General features: G+C 30.9%; 1 protein-coding gene, 3 long non-coding RNA genes and 1 pseudogene across 9 annotated transcripts; 2 read left to right on the top strand and 3 right to left on the bottom strand.

Moving 5' to 3' along the window:
* Nucleotides 1-807: 807 nt before the first annotated feature.
* On the top strand, nucleotides 808-3,015 carry LOC122601069 (annotated as a pseudogene).
* Nucleotides 3,016-9,406: 6,391 nt separating this feature from the next.
* On the bottom strand, nucleotides 9,407-10,055 carry LOC122598950. The gene is made up of 3 exons (XR_006323797.1): nucleotides 9,990-10,055; nucleotides 9,705-9,892; nucleotides 9,407-9,618 (listed from the first exon to the last, which is right to left on the bottom strand). It is a non-coding gene; the product is annotated as an uncharacterized LOC122598950 (long non-coding RNA).
* Nucleotides 10,056-14,113: 4,058 nt separating this feature from the next.
* LOC122600603 lies at nucleotides 14,114-16,715 on the bottom strand. 4 transcript variants are annotated; one of them, XR_006324071.1, is made up of 7 exons: nucleotides 16,551-16,715; nucleotides 16,274-16,365; nucleotides 15,801-15,851; nucleotides 15,654-15,699; nucleotides 14,951-15,064; nucleotides 14,590-14,705; nucleotides 14,114-14,462 (listed from the first exon to the last, which is right to left on the bottom strand). It is a non-coding gene; the product is annotated as an uncharacterized LOC122600603 (long non-coding RNA). The 4 variants fall into 4 exon arrangements; XR_006324069.1 differs by having other exon boundaries at nucleotides 14,590-14,673; XR_006324070.1 differs by having other exon boundaries at nucleotides 14,590-14,673; nucleotides 15,654-15,688.
* A 122-nt stretch (nucleotides 16,716-16,837) lies between these two features.
* On the top strand, nucleotides 16,838-19,309 carry LOC122602198. Of its 3 annotated transcripts, XR_006324177.1 has the most exons (4): nucleotides 16,838-17,016; nucleotides 17,164-17,399; nucleotides 18,414-18,487; nucleotides 18,925-19,309. It is a non-coding gene; the product is annotated as an uncharacterized LOC122602198 (long non-coding RNA). The 3 variants fall into 3 exon arrangements; XR_006324178.1 differs by lacking the exon at nucleotides 18,925-19,309 and having other exon boundaries at nucleotides 17,310-17,399; nucleotides 18,414-18,898; XR_006324176.1 differs by lacking the exon at nucleotides 18,925-19,309 and having other exon boundaries at nucleotides 18,414-18,898.
* Nucleotides 19,310-21,688: 2,379 nt separating this feature from the next.
* Nucleotides 21,689-23,661, bottom strand: LOC122601067. The gene is made up of 5 exons (XM_043773843.1): nucleotides 23,238-23,661; nucleotides 23,019-23,134; nucleotides 22,525-22,594; nucleotides 21,872-22,398; nucleotides 21,689-21,790 (listed from the first exon to the last, which is right to left on the bottom strand). The coding sequence occupies exons 1-5, from the start codon at nucleotides 23,659-23,661 to the stop codon at nucleotides 21,689-21,691; spliced, it is 1,239 nt and encodes a 412-aa protein (XP_043629778.1).
* Nucleotides 23,662-23,949: the final 288 nt, after the last annotated feature.

The following is a 23,949-nucleotide window of genomic DNA, read 5'->3' as shown; positions in this document are numbered from 1 at the left end:
TATTTATATATATGTATGTATGTATACATAGGTAGCTGAAGCACAAGTGAGTAGTTTGTGTGTGCAGGCACAGGAATGTATGGTAGATGGTTTGATTTGGCTTCATTGATGCTTACTTCTGCTGATTTGGTCTTCTCTAAAGCTTCCGAGAAAGGTTTTTATCTTTCGCCATTATCTATTTGTTTTGATTTTTTTTAATTGAATTTTGTTACATTATAGCGTGGTTAATGGTTAATGATATGAATTGATTGTATTTATACTGTAAATTAAGTAAGATGATGCGCGTGAGATAAAGTTTGTGTCGTGATTCTACGTGCTGTTGATGCTTAGTTAGTATTGGAACTCTGAATAAATGTAGGACACCATAAACGTGCTTTAGACCAATTCTGATATCCTGAAGTAGTAACGATAGTTCATCAACATAAAGTAGTGTACAATATAGTTTATATAGTTTTTTGATCTTATGTAAGTAGATCTATGGATCTTAAGTTTTTTGCGATCCGATTTGATTGAGTATCGTGATTTGTATGTAAATCTGTAGCTATGATGTGTTTGTTTGAGGTAGTTTTAAGATTTTAGCATGTAGGATGATTAATTATGTTAAGTATAATTTCGAATTGTAAATATAGTTGACTTAAAGTTTTGTAGGAGATAATTGTTGTTATTCTGCAAAAAGTTGGTTGGATTGATCTTTTCTTTCTGCAATTAATTCCGGATAACTCATGTCATGTTCACTACTTGGTTTGATTTGCATTTCAAGTATGGTGTATTGAAGTTTGATTTTTATGGTGCTACAGTTTATAAAAAATGGTCGATACCGAGGATATTCAGCCCCTTGTCTGTGACAATGGAACTGGGATGGTGATGAAGGTTGGTTCTATGCTTTTTAATGATTAATTTGACCGGGATTGTTACTCTGCTATCTATGCATTCTAAAATTGTTTTTGGCTTGTGATTTATATTAATAGGCTGGATTTGCTGGTGATGATGCACCAAGAGCAGTATTTCCAAGAATTGTTGGTAGATTAGATATACCGGTGTTATGGTTGGTATGGGACAAAAGGATGCTTATGTCGGAGATGAGGCACAATCTAAGAGAGGTATCCTTACTTTGAAGTATCCTATTGAGCATGGTATTGTCAGCAACTGGACGATATGGAAAAGATCTGGCATCATATGTTCTACAATGAGTTTCGTGCAGCTCCCGAGGAGCATCCAGTTCTTCTCACAAAGGCACCTCTAAATCCCAAGGCCAATAGAGAGAAGATGACACAAATCATGTTTGAAACCTTCAATGTCCCTGCCATGTATGTTGCCATCCAGGTCGTGCTTTCTTTGTATGCTAGTGGTCGTACAACAGGTTAGTATATATATACGCTTTTGTTTGGTTATGATTTGCACTGTTATCAGATGATACTTAAAGCAAATCTTTTATTGCATAGGTATCGTGTTGGATTCTGGAGATGGTGTCTCACATACAGTTCCAATTTACAAGGGTTATGCACTATCGATATGTAATTTTTGTCGTTAATTAACTTGTGACTTATCGTGAATTAGTACTTGAATTAACCTCATTTTTTGGATATATATATATATATATGAAATGCGTTATTTTGATATTTGTGTTTTTAATTTTGTATTATCAGGTTTTTAATTCTCAATTAATAGAAAATTAGGAACTGAAAAAAATTATTATTTTAAAAAAAAAAAGGTTATGACACGCAAAAACGCACGTCATAAATGTGTGTCATAAGTGCGCGTCATAGACGGATGACGCGCAAATGCGGGTCATGGAGCTTTATGACTGGTCCTTCCTTGACTGGCATTTGCGCGTCATCTGACCCCTTTATGACGCGCATTACGCGTCAAGAATAGCTGTTTTTCTAGTAGTGCTATATCCTTTATTTAGGCTTTTAGAGATTTTGATCAATATGATCAACATTATGTGGCTTCTTTGGCACATGTCCTAAGTACTGTTGAGCCTTCTACTTATAAGCAAGTTGTTAAGGAAAAGGAATGGGTGGAAGCTATGGAAAAGGAGTTGGCAGCATTAGAACAAAATGAGACTTGGGTTTTAACTAATTTGTCAGAAGGATATCAGGCCATTTCTTTCAAATGGGTATATAAAGTCAAATATAAATCAGATGGGTCTGTAGAAAGATATAAGGCTAGGTTGGTAATAAAAGGTTTTAATCAACAAGCTGGTGTTGATTATAAGCACACCTTTTCTCCAGTTTCTAAGGCTCTCCAGTTGCTAAGGCTGCAATTGTTAGGGTGCTAATTGCAATTGCAACTGCCAAAAATTGGCCTTTACATCAACTGGATGTAAATAATGCATTTTTGCATGGTTATGTGGATGAAGAAATTTATATGAAGCCACTTGAGAGATATACAAAAGCTTTGCCAGGCCAAGTTTGTAAGTTGACAAAGTCATTGTATGGATTAAAGCAAGTTTCAAGACAATGGGATTAAGAATTATCAAAATTCTTGATTTCCATGCATTTTGTTCAATCCAAACATGAGTATTCTCTATTTGTCAAAGCAAATGACAATGGTTTTACTGTTGTCCTTGTATATGCGGATGATATATTGATCGCAAGGAATTCAGAAATTGAGATCAAGATTACTAAATTGTTGCTTGATCAGAAGTTCACTATCAAAGATTTAGGGTTGGCTAGATATTTCTTGGGTATTGAATTATGTAGAAATGAGTCTGGCACATATCTAAACCAGAGAAAGTATACTCTAGACTTGTTGCAAGATGCAGGCCTCACTGGTGCCAAACCTGTTTCTACTCATTTGCCCAGCCATCTACATCTTGCCATTGATAAAGGAGAGTTGTTATCTGACCCTGAATCATACAGGAGATTGATGGGTAGACTATTATATCTATCCATGACAAGGCCTGATATCTTATGCAGTCCAACATTTAAGTCAATTTGTTTCAAGTCCAAAATTACCTCATATGAAAGCTGCTATTCACCTATTGAGATATTTGAAGGGGTCAATTTCTAAGGGATTATTCTACCCTGTTCAGAGTAATTTGCAGATCATTGGATTTAGTGATGTAGATTGGGCCTCATGTATTATGACTAGGAAATTTCTTACAGGATATTGTATTTTTCTGGGGCATTTATTAATTTCATGAAAAACAAAGAAACAAGCCACAATATCGAGATCTTCTACTGAAGCCGAATACAGGAGCATGGCAGCTACTACTTGAGAGTTAATCTGGTTGACTTATTTACTGAAGGATTTGCATATTGAAGTTCAGATACCACTAACTCTGTTTTGTGACAACAAAGCTGCTCAACAAATCGCAGCTAATCCTTGTTACCATGAACGAACAAAGCATTTAGAAATTGATAGCCATTTTACAAGAGATAAGGTTCAAGAAGGATTTCTTCAAACTGTCTATACCAACGAATTTACAACTTGCAGATTTGATGACAAAAGCTTTGGGATCTTCTCAACATTCAATTCTTAGTCACAAGTTGGGTTTACAAGAAGTTCCAACTTGAGGGGGTATATAGAAAAATATAGATTAGAAATATTAGAGTTGTTTTTGTTCAAGTTGTAACTGTAGGGGTAGAAAATGTAAATGTTAGTTTAGGCGGTTATTTCATTATTTAAACTTGTAAATTCATTTCTTAATTCAACTAACAAAAAAAAAATATTTTACCAAATTATCATTTCTCTCTCAAATATGATTCCGCTTATTAATCTTCTATAAGAAAACCTCTCAAGACTAGAGTAAAGAACCATGGAACCTTTAGGTTGTTTATAATCCATTACCAACTATAATAGAGCAATATAATCAAGTCTTTCTAGATGTAATAGAAGCATATAACAATCAAACATTTATCAACCCTAACTTCTAAGCTATTGACCAAATATAAGAGATCCAATGGTTCAATTTGCAAAGATCAACGGTTTTTTGAGTTGTTGTAGATGAAAATGGGAATTGAGGTTTTTGCTTTTTTATTATGAAAAATGATTAATGTGCCTAAAATGTAGGCTTAAAGGTATACTTAAGAAAGAAAGATTAACATATAGCAAAATCAATGATAAATATTAAGAAAGAGAAAATGTAAAATCTATGTGAAAGAGAAAATGTAAAATCCATGTGTCAAAAATTAAATGAATTAAATATATTTTTAGGCACATTTATTAAGCATAATTATCATTACTCTTTTATTATTGTTCTATACTTTTAGTCTTCTATTAAGGTAAGTGGCTGTCATCCCCATCCCCTTTATAATAAGGAGATGATCCATACACAACACAATTTTGCCATACACAACAATATATGCATCAGACAGTTGTACTGTACAACCATTTAATCCATATATTATTGTGTATGGTAAATTTGTGTTGTGTAAGGATCATTTCCCTTTGATGGGCTTATTTGATGGGCCTATTTTAAGGGCAAGGAGAAAACAAACTCAACAAAAGAATACTAAACTTGTTTTCTACAATATTGAAACCAGATAAACAAACAAATATTAATGTATCCGGCCAATTTATCTTATGAATAAAATAACAAGTTTGGGGGTATACTTTGATACCACTAAGAACCTTTTTTGGGCCTAAAACTCGATACTAATTATTCTAGCTATCTTTTTTTTTCTAAATTTTTTTTTTATTTTTTTTTATTAAATAGATAATTATATTTAAAACTTTATCATAAATCTTTTTACATCAAACAGATCTTTTTAAATTTTAAAATATATACTATCCTAAAACTCCCCAAGTTATTATATATACAACCTAAATTTTTCCATCATTACTTTCTTTTCTATCTTTAAATAAAAATCACGATCACATAGCTTTTGAACAAAAACATACGTTTTTTTATATCACTTTAACTTATTTTTTGGTATTTTGTTTATGTTTGTTAATTATTTAATATTTAATTGTTATGTTATTGTTATTTTTTAACTCTTTTAATTTATTTTGTTGTTAGTTGTAGGTTGATCATGACTACTTCTTCAACAAAATGTTTTATTCTTTTAAATTTATTTTGCTCTTTAATTTATTTTCCTCACTATTTACGTCGTTCTTTTTTAAACTTAAAATATGACATATTTTATTATTTTTTGTTAGATGAAAAAAAGACAACTTTGGTTTATATTGAAGATTTGAACCCAACACATGTTAATCATCATCTAACATTTGTTATCATTTTAATATTTACCTTTGATATTTATATATTGAAATTAACCGTCCATCAGACGAGGCTAAAGACTAGTAACCCAATTCATCAATATATAAGATAACATTGTTTAATTAACTAGATTTTAATAGTTAGATGAACATATTAAAATTGCTTTTTAATGCGTGATATTTTGACCATACATATATCTTTTGTAACTTTAAAAAAATTTCATTTTCAATTAAATAAAATATATATAAGAAAAAAGTGAGTTTATGGTTATTATGTTACTAATCTAGATATAAAACTTTCTTATATACCAATATTTTATTATTTACTAGATTAAACTTGCATGTTGTACAGAAAAAAATATATTATTTTAAACATAAGATACAAATAGGATACAAAAAGTTAAGAAAAATTTATGTCAATTAAAAAACCAAAACTTGTAAAGATAAAAGAAAATGTAACATTAAGGATAGATAGATTTAAAAGAGATAATAAAATCATATTTCATATCATTTGTAGCGTGTATCTCATATTATGTACTACATTACTGAATTAACTTGTAATTTTAAGGATAGTTGAATCTTATCATCCTCTAATGACAAAGTTTTAATGCAAAAATAAAACATAAGAAATAGAAAAATAAAAAAATAAAAATGAGACTAAATATCACAAACCTCAATAAATGACATAACCGCATGAGTTAATCCATTCTTGACATTTTAATGTGGCATCTATGATTGTGAAAAAAAAGGAAAAAAACTAACTATGAACATGACATTACATTTTATAAGTGTTACATTGTTAGTAATGATAATAACAGTAACAATAAATATAAATATAGTTAAAAAGGCAATGAATAAATCTATGAATAACAACGAATAAAAGAACGTATAAAATTTATGAAACATAAACAAATGATTTTTTTAAAGGTTAAATCATTGAATAAACAATGCATTTTCCCTCATTTACATAGTTGTACATTGAACTGGATTATTAATGTGTATCACCCATATATTTTTTAATTTTTTACATGCTTGACTAACTGATGACCTGATGACCTGCTATAACAGGTTAATCTCTATTTACATGGTTGCCCATTGAACTGAATGATTAATGTTCTTTCCCTTATTTACATGGTGGCTTATTGAACTGGATTATTAATATACATCACCCACATACTTTTCTAATTTTTACATGGTTGACCAAATTTTGACCTGATGAACTACAATAACTAGTTAATTTCTATTTTTTTTCTTCAGAAACTTGTTAATTCTTGCTTCATCCTCTTCATTAATTTTCAATAAAAACTCATTATATAACTATATTATAATATTATATAATAACTGTACAATCATCATATAGTAGATATGTTTTTATTTTTAATAATATCATAATAATATAATTGATAGCAATATAAATTAGTCTATGATTTTCAACCTTAGAAGCTTTAACAACCCAACAATCAACTCAATCCGTTATGACCCGTACTTAGAGGTGCAAAAAGCGGTTAACCGATTTCCGTTATTAATTTTATTAACCGGTTTCGGTTATTTTTTGAAACAATAATAACCGGTTACGGTTGACTTGTACCGGTTAATAACCGGTTTTTAAGATTTAAAACTGAAACTATCTAACCGATTTCGATTATAATAACCGGTTAACCTATTCGGTTTTCTTTAACCGCCCATTATAATATATTAATATTGACGAAGCCATATTCCAAGTGACGAAGTCTAAGTGACGAAGCCATATTCCAAAAAATCCATATTCCAAATAACATCACTTTCTAAACACAAATCAAAATTCATCATTCCAAATCTCAAAAATAACCAAAAGTTGATGTTAGATCTGATGAAAGAAGCATTAATTTAAATATAGTATAGATATATTGAAAGCTTACAAAATCGTCTTATGGTGCGATTTTTCCGGTTATATACCAATGTATGTATATAATATGATTGATATATATATATATATATATATATGGGGGATGAAATATAAGGCTCTTAGGCACCTAAGCTTAGATGCCGGACACTCACATGTTAATTTTTTAAACCATGAAAATCATGGGGGCCTAGACATTTATTCATTAAATAATAAATAATAAAATATTAGGATGTAAGGGGTTCCACACCTAAGCTTAGGTGTTAGACAGCCTTATATTCCCTTTTCCATATATATATATATATATATATATAATGGGGGAAGTGAGTATAGGGTTGTCCCCCCATTTAAGCTTAGATGAGAAACCCCTCACATTTGGTTTTTATAATCATGAAATCATGGGGGGCCATGTATTTGTTTTAAATTCAAACAAATAATAAAATATTTGTATGTGAGGGGTTCCCCATCTAAGCTTAGATGGGGAACAACCCCATACTCATTTTTTCCCATATATAATATGTATATAGTATGTGATTAACTGGTTAACGGGTTATTATTTGCAATAATTAACCGGTTATGGGTTAACTAGTTAATAGTCGGTTTTGGTTTTGAAAAGAGTAATCAGTTAGTAACCGACGGTTTTCAGTAAATTATAATCGGTTTTTACTATTCTGGCTACTAACCGATTTCGGTTACTGGTTACAAATCAGATCGGTTCAGTTAATATGTTTTTTTCTTGCACCTCTACCCGTACTTTAGGATTTTACTTTTCCTTTTAATTAATAATATCTCGCCTGAAAATATTTAAAGTCCAGTATCATCTAAATTTTTGAACTGACGACCCAGTGTGACCCAGTTCATGGACGTTTGGGTCAATTTGAAACGCATGATTGCCAGAATTTTTACCGGAATCTTCGCCTATAAAATTGATGAATATGATGAAGATAATTTCTAGAAAAATAAAAAGTAAATAGAGTTTAACCTGTTATTGTATGTCATCAGGTCAACATTTAGTCAACCAAGTAAAAAATAGAAAAGTATGTTGGTGATATATAGTAATAATCTAGTTCAATGGGCAACCATGTAAACGAGAGAAAATACATTAGGCATCCAGTTCAATGAGCAACCATGTAAATAAAGATTAACTCGTTATATCAGGTCTGCACTTGGTCAATCATGTTAATAGTAGGAAAAACCTAAGTGATTATGTTATGAGATTTGAGATCAATATATATGTTTTAGGTAAAATAAAACAAGTATGAAAGTAAAACAAATAAAATAATAGGTTTATCTTCACTAAAAATCACCGTGCATCATGAAAATCATTGTGCATCAGTTGCTTTGTGAATTTTCGTGCATCAATATAACCATGATCTAAGGGTCAAAATCTTGTCTTATTTGTTTTACTTTAATAGTTGTTTTACAATACACAACCCCTCAAATATATATATCTGCCAGTTAAATGATAAACACTCAATTATCCCATCTCCAAATTCAAAGATTTAATATTATATTTAAGTTTTCAAATATGTAACTATCTACGCCACCTTTTTAAAAATTAGAATTATTTGTCGAATATTGAACATATTAAATTTTGAATTGGATATGCGTGTATATGATTTTTGACTTATGAAATTATTAGTATTAACACTAGTATAATTAATGATAAAATCCTGTATAATAAAAAACAAATATTATGAAGAGATGACAACTAAGCCAAAATCCAACATGACAATCAAAGATTAATGTTAAATAAGACTAAAACTATCTTCTTTTAGTTATATAAAGAGATTCTAAATAAGACTAAAACTATCTTCTTTTAATTATATAGAGAGATTATATAACCAATAAATGATTATATAGAGAGATTATATAGCTCGGTACATGACAATCATATTTTCTATCTCTATATATTGTAAGTGAGATAATCTACGTTTTACCTCTGTAATACCCCAAGAAAATTGGATATTTGTATCCATAAAATATCCAATCTTATACTAACTTATATATAAACTAAAATGATATTTTGAATCTATTTATAAAATAGGAAACACGTAGGTTTTGGAGAACACTTAATTTGTTTTAAAATTTTTTTTAACGAGTTAAAAGAAGTTAGGGACCCGTACAATAACATTTAATTGATAATATATGGAGCTCGAACACTCATGCCTAAAAGTACACTTAAATTAATCATAACAGATTTTATATACCAGTATTTTTTTCGATAAAAAATTATAATTAGAGTTTGATAAAATCACACATTTATCAACCAAACCCTGCAAGGTAGAATGGAAACACAACTTCAATAAAGGAATTTGCTTGAAAGTAACAATTCAATGAAATGAACAAATTATCCGATCTTAAAGATAGCAACAAGTCGCAAGAAAACAGTAAAATAGGTGCCATAACAAACTAGAAGATAAAACTGCTCAAAGTCTTGATAAGCATAGAATTGTTAATGAAAACTAATTATTAGCAGCAGATAAAAATTACTGTAAAATGTTTCTAATTAACCAAAAAAACAGAATCCGGCTCATGTCATCATGATCACTCTCTTCCTTGGGCTCTTCCTGCAAAAATATTAAAATTGTAAAGAATAAAAAAACACGTAAATTAATTTGATAGAGTATTAAAATTGTAAGTAAGTAAAATTTACCTTCGGTAATTTATTCTGCATAAGATCCTGATGAATATTGTTTTTCTTGGTAATATTATTATGTTTCAACCATGCTATCCTTCCATCATCATCCGGCATACTTATAAACATTTCTCTTTTTGCGGGATCTTCAAACAACTCCGTTGCAATGCACCATAATTCACCGCCTTTCGCAATCAATCGATCATCTACCATGCGTTTAAGCACACCAAGAGCTATCTCAACACTAAAAAATTTATGGGATGATTCTAGTAAATGTAGAATAGCGTTTTGTCGATTTATAACCTCTTTAAGCAATGTAGGTTTAGAGACAACTGATGATGAATTCCAATCTTTATTCTTCATGTTCACATAAGCCAGTGCACATTTCAATTCAGAGTTATATGGATCAAATTCTAGACCTTTCTTATATGCTAAAACGGCGTCGTCATATTGTTAACAAACAGTGCGAAGAAGATTTCAATGATGATTTTAAAATCTTCAAACCCTGCACAAAACACATAGCTGAGAAGGTCTATATATTAAAAGTAAGATATATTGAATACAAAAATAGCTTTTGTATTAATCGTATCTTACCTCTTCAATGCCGATACTTAATTCATGTTCCTCAATATCGTTGAATGGAACTTTCAAATTATTTAATAAAGCAATCATTGAAAAAGAAGATAAAGGTGCGACAACAAGATCATCCATCAACATAAACTTCGCATATGCCTTTAAAAAATTCTCCTTGGGGATCTTTAAATGTTAATTGTTGAAACCGTTCTTGATGGTAACTGTCATGTTTAATATTAGTAGATGTAACATAAGCATGAAATTCAAAAAGAGACCTATAGGTTGCGAAAGATACTCTTGCTCCAACTGAGGTTTAAGAAGCACATCTTTGAAGGTTTCTGACTTTACATCTTTTCCTACTTTCATAATGGAAATACTTGCATACAAGTTGTCCAAACTTTCAACACAAGTGTAACCGTTCATTAACTTGCCAATTATTGTTCCTAAAGGGATTTTAAAGAGGCCAAAAAGAAATTCAACAAAATCTGCTTCAGCCTCTGCAAACAAAAATTTAGAAGTTGACTTTTGCAAAGTAACTTTCAATGCCATCCTCTTTGAATTTGGTCTTGATTCAATACCAATGGAAGACTGAACCAAAGTAGTCTGACTGTGATTATCTTGACTTATGTGAGAAAACACAAAGTAAGTCAACCCACATTTGGATAAAATGCGGAATTCAAAAGGATGGGAATCTGAAAATGGAAGATAAAAAAATTTATTGAAAAAATTATAGAGAAATATGTATTCATGTAAATCTATCTTGAGTTCTGTATTTGAAGAAAAGACAAAAAAGTGATGCGATGAGATTCGAAGATATTGAATACTTTCATATCATCCCAAAAGAAAAATTTAATACCTGTTCAAGACCGATAGTCAAGGTCCGCTCCTCCAAATGGGTAGAGTCAGTAATTCCATGCTCACTGAGCAGTTGAAGGACGAAGCTTGATGTATTTGGCATCACACGAAAATCATCCGTGACTATAAAAGTTATCACCTTAGAAACAAATACATCACTGTCAACACTAACGCCTCCGACGTCAGTAGTTAAATTCTTAAAATAAATTTCGTGACTCATCAAGTTTGAGCATTTACTGCACGTAGCAAAACTACAGCTGCTAAATTCAAATTTATAAGATTGAGTACAATTCGAATTTTGACAGAAAAAGTATTTTGGAGGGTGAGTGTCATCTATGTTGAGTTTCAGCTCATTTTAGAGATCATATGATGAACTTCTCGGATTCAGCATCAGATCTTTGGTTTCTTCCGACGACAAGTAACCAGTAGGAAGATCCACCAGACTCTTATACAAGTTTTTTAAGCTTCCAAGCGCCTCGATCTCTTAATCTTGACATTTTCTTAAGGCTCTGACAATTGTACCTAAAGGCAGTGTCATGAAGCTGAAGAGAATGTCAACAAAATCGCTGCCAGCTTCCGCAAATATCACTTTCTTTTTCTCTTTGTCCACCATTACCTTTTTTGAGATTGTGGCATTATTCTCATCAGTAGGATCTGCCATGATGGATATATTTGAAGTACTACAACTTTAAGATACCTGATCAGTTTCTGAGATTTAACCACACTTATATACTAATATGGTGGGGAAGCGAAGAGGTGTTCTGTTATTAGACTATACAATAAATACGAATTCTAAACATCTTTTGAAATAAATGGGATAAAATGGTGCTTTGGCTATTGATATTCCCTGAATAACAAGAAATAAAAATAAAAATATAACAAGTGTTGTAGAAAACGTACTTGATTTTGACTCCATAGTTATTATAATTTATAACCGGATCATGACACGTTGTTATTATAAACTAAATTAAATCCCGCGTAATATGCGGATAGACACCTTGTCTAACATTTTAAGTTTCAACATTTACTTCCCTAAAATGTCCCTTCTATCAATTTTATATTACCAAACACCATTTCTCTCTCCTTAAATCTCAACCAATCATTTTTTTCTCTCTCATTTATAAATCATTTATTCTTCTAATTTATTCAAAATCCTTTATCACACAAACCCTACATCGATAAATTTTAAAATTTCATGTTCTTTCATTAGATATGTCATTCAATATATACTTTCGACAAATTTTTAAATCCGATAGCGGAACCCGTACGGTTAAGGCATTTCGCTATCACACTTTATGACCTATCACCCCACCATTTCACCACCGTAACGCGTGGCTACTTACTCTCGTAATTAATAAAATACTAATGTTTCACCATATCGTAAATTGACGAATTGTAAGGTATAGAAAAAAATAATGTTATATTTTTTCTTACATATAATTAAATAAGTTTAAGTAAATATATAGAAAATTAAAGAAACAACCAAACTGAAACAAAAATTTATAATGTTTACTTTATTTTATATTTATACCATTTTACTAATTTAGCAAACATAAATCAAAGATGTTAAAAAATGGTAATGTTGTTATTTTTATTATTTTTATCTTTTGATTATTTGAAATATCTTTTGTTACGTTATATGATAAAAAGATATATAAAGACAAAGTTTGAAATAACAATAAAAAACATTCAATAAACTAATTTTAAAAAAGATAATATAAATTTTAGGATTTATTTTTTATTATTATATCATTAAATTAATTAGTTTCTATAAATATAAATTGTAGACTATTATTTTCCATAACTAAAACGATACTTGAATTTGTTAAATTAAAATTAAAATCTAAAAAAGTTATAAAAGGTATATGACATCAGCAATATGATCTAATGGTTCTAGTTAAATAATGAGTTTTATATAAGGGTTCAAACTTATTTATTTTGAATTTAAGGTTCCTTTTATATATATATATATATATATATATATATATATATATATATATATATATTTAGAGATTATAAAAGTGGCCATGATTCCGGATCTCTTAAAATTCTCTAGTAAACCATTCATAATCGTTCACCTTTTTTCTGTTGTATCATCTTTTCACCTGTTTCATCTTCACCTTTTTATAATTAAAAACTAAATACATTTAAACTGAAAATAATATATTTCAGTTCATTGATATATAAAAAAAAAACTAAATTAAATTACAACCATTACCTTCTATAATAAGACAATTGAATGTGAACAATAATTTTTGTCTTTACATGAAATTTATGAATATATATTTGATTTTTGGTTTATAAAACATAAAAGGGATTAGAAGAAGTGGCTTGGGCGCCACTTTAAACATTCAAGGAGACTCCCCTCTCCCCCATTTTTAAATTTTATTTGCTTCTTTTTCAAATATTAAAAGTTACATTTTGCACCCCTATTTTGTTGTTCCTGAACGCATAACCCTCTAATCTTTTTGTTGTTTCCTGGTTTTAGATTCAAAGAATTGTCTTTTTCCCTCATTATTCTTTTGTTTCTTTCTTTTGCTCTTTGTTTTGCTTTTGAAACACTTTTTTTTGTATTTTAAAAAAAAATTGTTTTGTATCTTTTATTCTTTTAATGTTTTGTAATATATTATTTTTTATTTTTATATACTTTATAACATTTTGTTTGTTTTTTAAACATCAATTTTGTAACTTTGTGGGTGTATTTTATATTTATACTTTTTAACTTATTTGCTTTTTAAATGTATTCGTTTTATATATATCTTTTTGACTTTTTTCCTAATGCTTTTTTCTATTTTTTTTTTTTTTTGCTTTAGCTTGATAGTTGGGTTTTTTGTTTAACATTTTATTTCTTACTGCCTTTTTCTTGAGTAAACATAGTTTTTATTAACTTATTATATCGAAGCTGTGGTATGATTTTTTAAAAATGAAACGCTCAAAAATAATACGGCCCCGCAACACGGGACATTATGAACCACCTAGTTATTAAATAAAGAAAGAAATAAACAAAGAATCGTAGATTGTTATTAAAAATATTAGCATGGTACCCGCACGTTGCAGCGGATACCATTGACACCGCAAAATAATACGATGTACACCTGAAACAATTTCGCTAAAACTACTCACAAATTTTTATTCTAGTCTTGTAAATCATCTCAAATTCTCATTCTAGTGTTGCATTCCATGTGATGTAGTGCATTCTTAAATTGTTAACCATAAGGTGTAACTTCATGAGCATCTCATCGGCCATCAACTCAATCTCCTCTTTCAAACACTGCCGCAACTCCCATACCAGAACATGCAACATTGGTACTATTAGTTTGATTGGCATCTCTAGCGTTCAAACAATATCTGTGAGAAATACGGATAGTATTGGTAAGAAACATAGGTTGATAAAGCGGCTAAATGATAATAAAAACTATTATTTCTCATAAACATGTAGAAATTGCCACCTTTAACTGTAAAAGAAGTAACTTACCTATGCACAAAAAAACAACCCCAGAGTGACTATCTTATCCACGATGCTTCATCTCATGAAGTGAAGTTGCGACACAACAAGCTCCTGATATTTTAAAATATACGAGTCCATTAGATCTAACCACAAATGAATACAAAAAGGTTAGTTTAGGATCATAGAAGTAGCCTATCGCTCCTAAAGGATGTCCTATAGCTATGGCTTCTCCATTGACATTAACTTTTCGAGAATTAAGTTGTAGCTTCTTATGGAAATTTACAATATGTAAGTTAAAGGCATGTAACAATGTAGGTGAACATTAATACTACTTTTGCTGGGAAGATAAGCATCGTAACTCAAACTTATAAGGTTGTAATAATTGTACCTCATTTGATTTAAAAAGATCAATGTTATGAAGCTCTAGAGTCTAGACGTGGTGACTTCACTGCAAGTGGAATTGCAACAGCAGGACCTATGCTCATTGTAGCAGGATCCATATCTACATCCTCAAAACTCTTGTATAAGTTAATATTGTGAACACACATCAAAGTCATGCTTGCAACTCCATAACATCAAGAAACAATATAAGTACATTTTACCTCTAAACTTCAAGAATAAACCCAGTTACAGAGAATGATAGAAATCTTTATAGTTGCAATAGTCTATTAGTAGATGATTTTACATATTTTATAAGAATGAGTTTTTTGGCAGAGGTGTAGTAGCTTGTATGCAATTACCTAAGGATATGCCAATAGTTATAACAAAAGGTTTGCTCATCTATAATAATAAATAACTCCAGTGATGTACTTGAAATTTGGCCATGGTACTTTGAACTTTCATTACCAACTAAACTCATAACTCATAAGTGACTAATTTCTATCTTAATCTAAAGCTCCAAATAAGAACTGGTAGTTGACTCAACTCTAGAATCATTACTTTTATTATAACTGGAGTAGGTAGTTATGAGACTTATAATAACACAATTTCAAAATGTATATATGAAAAATATAAAATTCCTAAGAATTGTTTGTCATCTTTTAGTGCTAAAATATATCCACAAATAACATCACTATAGCAGCTTTTATTACCTGCATAGACTCTTTAGTCATGCTGCTCCTTCATACTGAAAATATGCTAAGCATTCAATAAATTCAAACTTCATATAAATTGCTTTTAAACAATAGTCGTTGTGAGAATAAATATTGCATTCACAAAATAGCATATAGTTAGCTAACCTGCTCTGTCAAAGCTTCATACTCAAATCCAAGCTGACTTGATGTTTCATACTGAAAATAAAGAATCATAATAGTAGAGTTACCATCAAATCCATAATAATCAAGTAAAATATACATGAAACCTCAAGGTAAGGTCGATAGATAATATCGATAACTACAATTCTTTCAAGTCTCGTAAAGAATACACACCCAAAAAAAGAAGCAAATTATATTAAAAAAATGTACATTTCATTCATGTATGGTAAAGATAGAATCCGTAAAATTATATGAAAAAGTATCAGCCATAGTGATCCCCAAAAACCACTAATTAATTCAAAATCATAAATCCATCGTACTTAGTAGTATATCATTGCAACATGATGATTATCAAAAAACCACTTATCAAAATAAAATTATAAGAGCTATTGAAAAGAATGAAAAACCCTTGGACTATAAAATACCCGAATCATAAGAGCAAAAACCCAAAAAATTACCGAAATAAACTTCAAAATGAGTGTTATTGCTGTGTAAGAATCTCTGCAATTAACATCAACCGAGTTGTAACAATATGCTTCTATAGCCAAACCTGAAAAACTAAAAAGATCAGATTAAATAATATATATAGAAATGTGTTTTTTGGAATCAATGATAAATAGAAATCCACATAATATAGATTTTTTTTTATCAAAATAACACAAACCCAGGTGGCATCAATGATAAATAGAAAATGGGTCAATTAGAAGCAGATTTGAAATAAAGCTTTATCTTTACCATTTTGTTGAAGATCGAGGAAGAAAATATGGGTGGTGATGGAGGAATAAGCCGATGATGGTTGTGATTAGAATTAATGGGATTAGGGTAGAGAGAAGAGAGGGGGAGACGGATGATAGGCGTGCAAAAGAGAATGGTCAGAATTTGCATAAAGGCATTATAGGCAATTCGTCATGCGTAACATTCAGCAAGGTGCTATTTTCTTTATTAAATAGTATAGATAATATTAGTTTTATTTAAGAAATATTGTTTTAAATCTTTTCTTTTTACTTGATAAAAGAGGATCCCAAAACTAATTATCTTTTAAAAGGTTTACACGTGGTAGCCCTTACCCTCTTCTTAACACAATCTTCCATCAAAAGATTTTCACCCCTATCATCAGGTTTATCTTTAAGAAGTTTCAATTTCAAATAATAAAAACCTTCCCTTGCCAACCATCTATTTGAAGGTTGAATCCAAGTTTAGAGTAAGAAAATTTTGCCTTAAATCTGATTTTATTTATTTATTTATTTTTTTGCCTTGAATCTGTTTTTTTTTTTTCTTTTTATGATTATTATTTGTATTTCAAGTTTATGTTTGCTAAAGAAAAAAATAAAATCTTTGTTTCCTATAGCCAAGGGTTGCGTGACCTGGGGAATGGTCGTTGTAGCCATTTATGTGAGAATATTTAAGATGGTTTGTACAAGGATTTACAAAATTGTTACAAAGTATGAAATCCAAAAGTTATTATTCAAGAGATGTTGATGGGATATTGTATAGGAGTGAAATTGATATCTCGACGATTGGAAGGCACATACAAAAAATAAGGGCTATAAAGTTACTGATCCCCAAATATACTAGCTCTGGAAGGTATATCCTCTCTCAACTTTCCTTTGTTTTCTCAATTTTTCAACATTTTAAGTTATTAACTGTTGTCTCAAAGAAATAGATTTTCAAGATATGATTGATATTACTCACGAGGTTGCTGAATATAGCTTTAGTTTCTATCATATACTCATAAAGTTTTATGTTGCAGAATTGGCATTCGATTTGGACTTATGAGATGGTTGTAAGATGTATGTACAAAGGGAGAGTCATGCTTATTGAGTAGAAGTTACATCGAAAGTTTTATTCTACAAAGGCACGAGGACGAAACAAGTCTTTCTTTTATAGCTACAATCTCTTTCGTGTTGTCGTATGTGGTGTTGCATCATACTAATTATTAGATGCTATTTTTTTTCTTAACTTATGTCCCCCCCGCCATAATAAGCTACAACTTTCCCATATAACTTAAAAAGCATAATTGATCATTAGTGGTATTCTTTGTGATTTTTTGTTGTGTCTTTACAGTTTTTCAGCTACTATTTGGAGCTTATTTCATAGTTGTTTTTACTACTGTTGTTTGCCTAACCCGTTTCGCGGCTGTAAATTTTGAGGTTTGGCACCATTTCATATATGTTATTGCTACTATATGGAACTCTTTCGCAGCTATTTTTGCTTCTACTAGAAACATGTTTATACTTTTATTTCTGTGTGTGGTTATTAGTTTTAATTTCATGATGTCTACTCATTATTGGTACAAGTTTCATCCATTTTAATTTATACTAATTAGGGTTTTAAATTCTTGTGCACTTTTACTTTTAATTCCACTTCATCTCAATCCCAATCTTCTTCAAAAATAAATTCGGAACCGAAAGTATATCTTCTAGACTTGAGTTTCTTTAGGCTTTCTGGTTATGTATGTTACAAGATTTCCCAAACGAAATAAAATTTCTCAGGGCAGGTTTGTTTGTTTTTCCGTTTGTTTAGGCTAGCTTATGGTTTGTTTATGTTTCTATGTTAATCTTCTAAAGCTTATTGTTTTCTGTTTCTTTATTATGTAAGGAAGAATTGGTCAGTCAAGAAAGAAGGTTACCACGGTACAACTGATATGATCCTGAAGAACAACGAAGTTGCAGGTGATTAAACTTTCCGAGAACAACGTTATGTGCTCGGAAAACATAACCCTTTTGATTTAAAAGTGGTTTGAGGGAATTCTTTAATGATTTAAAATGACATTTTCTTGGTCTCAATTTCAAATACTATGATAATCTCATGTCAACAAAAAGTTCGTTACAATTGATGAAATAGCATTTTAAGCCACTATAACAACATTTTGTCGCTCTAAATGTTTTACAAGTACATCTGCAATCATATGTATACAATCACGATGTCACTTTCTTAATCTTGCAATGTTGTTTTCAGCTAAGAAAGTGTGTGTATGTTTCACGGCATATTAGCACGATATGTCATTGGTTGATGGTTTACATGTTTTCACATATCATGCCTAACTTTTATATATGAATTTATTAATTTAATTCATAGTATTATTATCTCTCTTACAATTTCATTCCAGACGATGTTAGGCTCATCTTTTTCGTGTGCACTGGCTGCAAACATTTACATTGTGGGTTGATTTATATGCGATACAATTTACATGACCTTTAAATTTTACCCGTACACTCACAAGAGACTAAATAGGCCTAAGGCTAGCTCATGATGCCGCAATTCTATGAAATTGGGATTGGAGCATGGACACGAGACAATGATAACGCAATAATGGTGCCCAAGTTGGCGCATTCATTCAACGGAATTTCACCTATCGTTACTTTTAATCATTATCTTTTGTTAATAAATTGACTTTTGGTTGATGATGTTGGATATGTAGGCATTTCATTTAGAATTTATAATGTGTGTTATAAGGTTTGTATTTGATCCTAAATAATGTGAATTTTTGATCATATCTCCTTCATTTACATTACTCATTAATTTATTTATAATAGATATGTTTATAAAAGGTTTGAGTTTCTAATTTTCTAATCATTCCCGGATATTATCCGGGTTTATGAGCTAGTATAATATTAAAACAAAGATCTTAATTAAAAGTATAATATTAGTTTTATTTAAGAAATATTGTTTTAAAGCTTTTTTAAGAGAAAATATCAATAGACAAGGCATATAATAATATAAAATACTGTTCATGATTTTTAAATTCATAAAGAATCGTAGATTGTTATTGTGATATATATAATGAAAAACAAATGTTAAACTCTAATGAAAATAGTGTAACAATAAAAGAGGCATTAGTCATGAGTGCAAGCAGAATGGAAACACAACTTCATTAATGGAATTTGCTTGAATGTAACAATTCAATGAAAAGAAACTAATTATTCGGTTTTAACAGTAGCAAACAAGTCGCATAAAAACAGTTAAATCGGTGCCATAAACAAACTAGAGACGATAAAACTGCTCAAAGGATCGGATAACAATTAATAAAAATATAATATGTTTCTAAATAATCAAATAAGCAGAACCCGGCCCATGTCCTCATGATCACTCTGTTCCTTGGAATCTTCCTGCAAAATATTGAACAAAATTGTACATAAACACGTAAATTTGATACAATAAAAAATGTAAGTAAAATTTACCTTCTGTAATTTCTTCTGCCGCTGCAACTAGTGCACTACCACTGCCGCCGCCACCACCAACATTTGCGATAATATTCTGATCAATATTGTTTTTCTTGTTTACTTTATTATATTTCAACCAAACTATCCTCCCATCGTCATCGGGCATACTTATAAAGATTTCTCTTTTTCGGGCATCTTCAAACAAATTCAATGCAACGCACCATAATTCACCACCGTTCTCAATCAATCCATCATCTACCATTCGGTTAAGCACACCAATAGCTGTCTTCACACTAAAACTACTATCGACTTGATTAACGTTAAAGGCATATTTTTGGGTCTCTAATAATTCTAGAATACGTTGTTTATGCGTTATAGCATCAGAGGCTGATAATGAATTCAAATCACCAAGCAGATTGTTAACAAGATCAGCCCGACTAGTACTAGTCGCATGATCAGCTTCCTTTTGGTAGTTCATCAAGGGTCGTCGTCCAACACTTGACCTACGCTCAGCGATATAAAGTGCACCTTGCAAGTCTCCGTGATCCGGATTAATTTCTAGACCTTTTTTATATGCCAAAATAGCCTCATCATATTGTTCCAAGCCGAAATGGGCTTGACCCATGACATAAATAGCCCAGGTACCATTTAGGGTCCATATCAACAGCTATTTTAGCGTCTGATAAGGCATTAGAATAATGTTGTTTTTAGCAGTAACAACTGGAGAGGCTATTGTAATAGGTCACGTAGTTTCACAGTGACTCCAAAATCACAGAGCGTAAATTAGGAACGAGATTCAACCGAGGTTATGAATAAATCCCAATGGCAGATCAAAGCATTTGATTTCTTCACTCAAAGTAATTCACAAAAAGATTCACTAGACTCTTGTACAAGTTTGTTAGGCTTCCGAGCCCTTTAATCATTTTATATGGACATTTATCAAAGATTCTGACTATGGTGCCCGAAGGCAGGGTCATGAAGCTGAAAAGAATGTCAACAATCAAAGCAGATAAACAGAAAGAGACCTTGTCCAGGCTACCAGAGAATGTCGACCCTTTGACTCTTATGCATGTAGTCAAACCGGTAATTTCCATAACCGTTACTTACAAGTTTACCCTGCCCGTGCCAAGATGTTTACCCAACTTTAGCGAATATCACTCTTCTATTTGAACACCATTACTTTAAGGGAAACTTTTGTTGCTTTTGGAGTGGTAGCTTCCATGATTATTAAGCACTAAACAAGCTAGAACTGAACGCAGTATTTATACGGATTGATTAGAATCAACAAACAATCAAAGAGGCATTCGTCACCAGGTATTTAAATATACTACTGTATCTTTTAGTATCTGTCAGAATGATCAAGTTTGTTTTGTACCTTGCATTCAACCTTTTCATTCTTTAACTTTTTCAAAATGTAGTTTGTGTCAATATAATATATAAAAACCAGATTCTTTAATTCATTTGTGTTCCAACTGTCACTTTATCTTTTAAAAGCTTAAACACAAAACAAAAAAATCACCCCAAACACAACAAATAAATTAAGTCTTAGCCCTTTATGGTTATTTATTACTGGCAAAACCACAAGTACATAATATTGCAAGAAACTAGTGAGTAGTACCCACGAAAACATGGATAATGTGTTCACTTAAACACAATAGATCCAACTAGGCAACTACTATTACCCACTCCACCCTTTGGTGGCTACTAATTTCAAGATTTTCGTTTGCGATCATTTCCTTTGAGTAAATCATCTGTCAAAGTCGAGAAACAGTGTGACGAAGATTTCAGTGACGCTTTCAAAATCTTCAAACCCTGCACAAAAAAACACAGAGCCGAGAAGGTAAAATATAAGATATTGACTATAAAAATAGATTTTGTATCATCATTTCTTACCTCTTCAATGCCGATACTTAATTCATGTTCCTCAATATCGTTGAATGGGACTTTCAACTTATTTAGTAATGCGATGGTTGAAAAAGAAGATGAAGGCGCTACGACAAGATCATCCATCAACATAAACTTCGCAGAAGACTTCAAAAATCCTCCTTGGGGATTTTTATAGGTCAATTCTAGAAACTTTTCTTCTGATCTATAATAATCACGTATAGTAGTAGATGTAATATAAGCACAATAACTAGAACGAGTATAATAGGTATAAAGGTATAACTTAAAGCCGTTTGAAATATCAAGGGGAAAAATCTGGTTCTGTGGAAGATTCTTTTGCTCCAATAGAGGTTTAAGAAGCATATCCTTGACATCTGCTGACTTAAAACCTTTTCCCACAATCATATTCGAAATACGTGCATACAGGTTGACCAAACTTTCAACACAAGTATTACCATTCATCAACTTGCCAATTATTGTTCCTAAAGGGATAACCAAGAAACCAAAAAGAAAGTCAACAAAATCTTCTTCAGCTTCTGCAAACAGAAATTTAGAAGTTGACTTTTGCAAAGTAACTTTCAATGCCATCCTTTTTGAATTTTCTCCAATTTCAAAACTAAAGGAAGACTAAACCGAAGTATTCTGGCTGGGATTATCGCTACTTATGCGAGAAAACACTAAGTAACTCAAGCCACATTTGAATGCTAATGCAGAATTCAAAAGGATGGGAATCTGAAAATAGATGATAAAACGATTTATTAAAAAATTATAGAAAAATATGTATTTACACCAGTTGGACATCTAGAGGAAGTCTATGACATGAAAGAAAATAATAAGTCTTGACCACACAAACGATAAACGAGAACAAAGATAGAGGAAAAATAAAGCGACACAAGAATTTTACATTTTATAAATCGAGTTAGATATATGAATACGCAATGACATACAATCCATATTTTCCATTAAAAAATAATTTCCTGGCCTAGGGTATTACAATGAAAAGGGGTTAATATATATATAGGACTAAACCCAAAAAAGTCCGAGCAAACATAGCGTAACAAAACTATCCTCATCCTCAATAATGTTGGTGATGTAGCAAGTATAAAAGAAAAATTAATACGGAGTAACATCTAAACGAATTGATATAAAAGAATACCTGTTCAAGATGGATAGTTATGGTCCGCTCCTCTAAATGATTAGAGTCGGTAATTCCGTGTTCACTGAGCAATTGAAGGATAGAGGTTGATGTATTTGGCATCACACGAAAATCATCTGCAAATAGAAACAAATACACCACTATCAACACTAACACCTCCAGTGACAGTAGTAAAATTCTTAAAATCAATTTCTCGGGTCATCAAGTTTGAGCAGTAACTGCATTTAGCAAAACTACAACTGCTAAAATATGCAATACTATAAGATCGAATACAAATCGAATTTTGACAGACAAAGTATTTGGGAGGGTCAGTGTCATCTATGTTGAGTTTCAGCTTTTTGTAGAGCTCATATGATGAGCTTCTCGGATTAAGCATCAGGAATTTGGTTTCTTCAGACGAAAAGTAACTCGTAGGAAGATCCACTAGACTCTGGTGCAAGTTTTTTAAGTTTCCAAGCGCCTCAATCTTTTGATCTTCACATTTTCCTAAGGCCTTGGCAATTGTACCCAAAGGCAATGTCATGAGGCCAAAAAGAATGTCAACAAAATCGCTCCCAGCTTCCGCAAATATCACTTTCTTCTTCTCTTTGTGCACAATTACCTTTAGTGAAATTTTGGTTTTATTCTCAGTAGGATCAGCCATGATCGATATTTAAGATATCTGATCAGTCCGTGTGATATGACCTACTTATATAGTACTATGGTGGGGAGGTGAAGAGGTGTTATTTAGTACGATAAACTATTATTGGACTATACAATAAGTTACCGAATTCAAATCATCTTTTGAAATAAATGTGATAAAATCATAAAGTGGACCTTCTGGACTTCTGGTCATAAAGTGGACCTTCTGGACTTCTGGTTATTCATATTCCCTGAATAACAAAAAATTAAAAATAATTTGCACTAAACAAAGAGATCCAGTTTACAGTAT

This window comes from Erigeron canadensis, chromosome 5 (assembly GCF_010389155.1).
Source record: "Erigeron canadensis isolate Cc75 chromosome 5, C_canadensis_v1, whole genome shotgun sequence".
Classification (NCBI taxonomy): domain Eukaryota; kingdom Viridiplantae; phylum Streptophyta; class Magnoliopsida; order Asterales; family Asteraceae; genus Erigeron; species Erigeron canadensis.
Note: the sequence above shows the minus strand (reverse complement) of the source record. Positions and strands in the feature narration are given on the sequence as shown.

What these genes read in the sequence shown, in the direction of transcription:
- LOC122601067 (XM_043773843.1), bottom strand. Translation starts at nt 23,661, where the DNA reads ATGGCTGATCCTACTGAGAATAAAACCAAAATTTCACTAAAGGTAATT. An exon ending in CTTAGTGTTTTCTCGCATAA is followed by an intron (nt 22,399 to 22,524) that starts GTAGCGATAATC and finishes TTCTGTTTGCAG; the next exon opens with AAGCTGAAGAAGATTTTGTT. An exon ending in TAAGTATCGGCATTGAAGAG is followed by an intron (nt 21,791 to 21,871) that starts GTAAGAAATGAT and finishes TTTTTTGTGCAG; the next exon opens with GGTTTGAAGATTTTGAAAGC.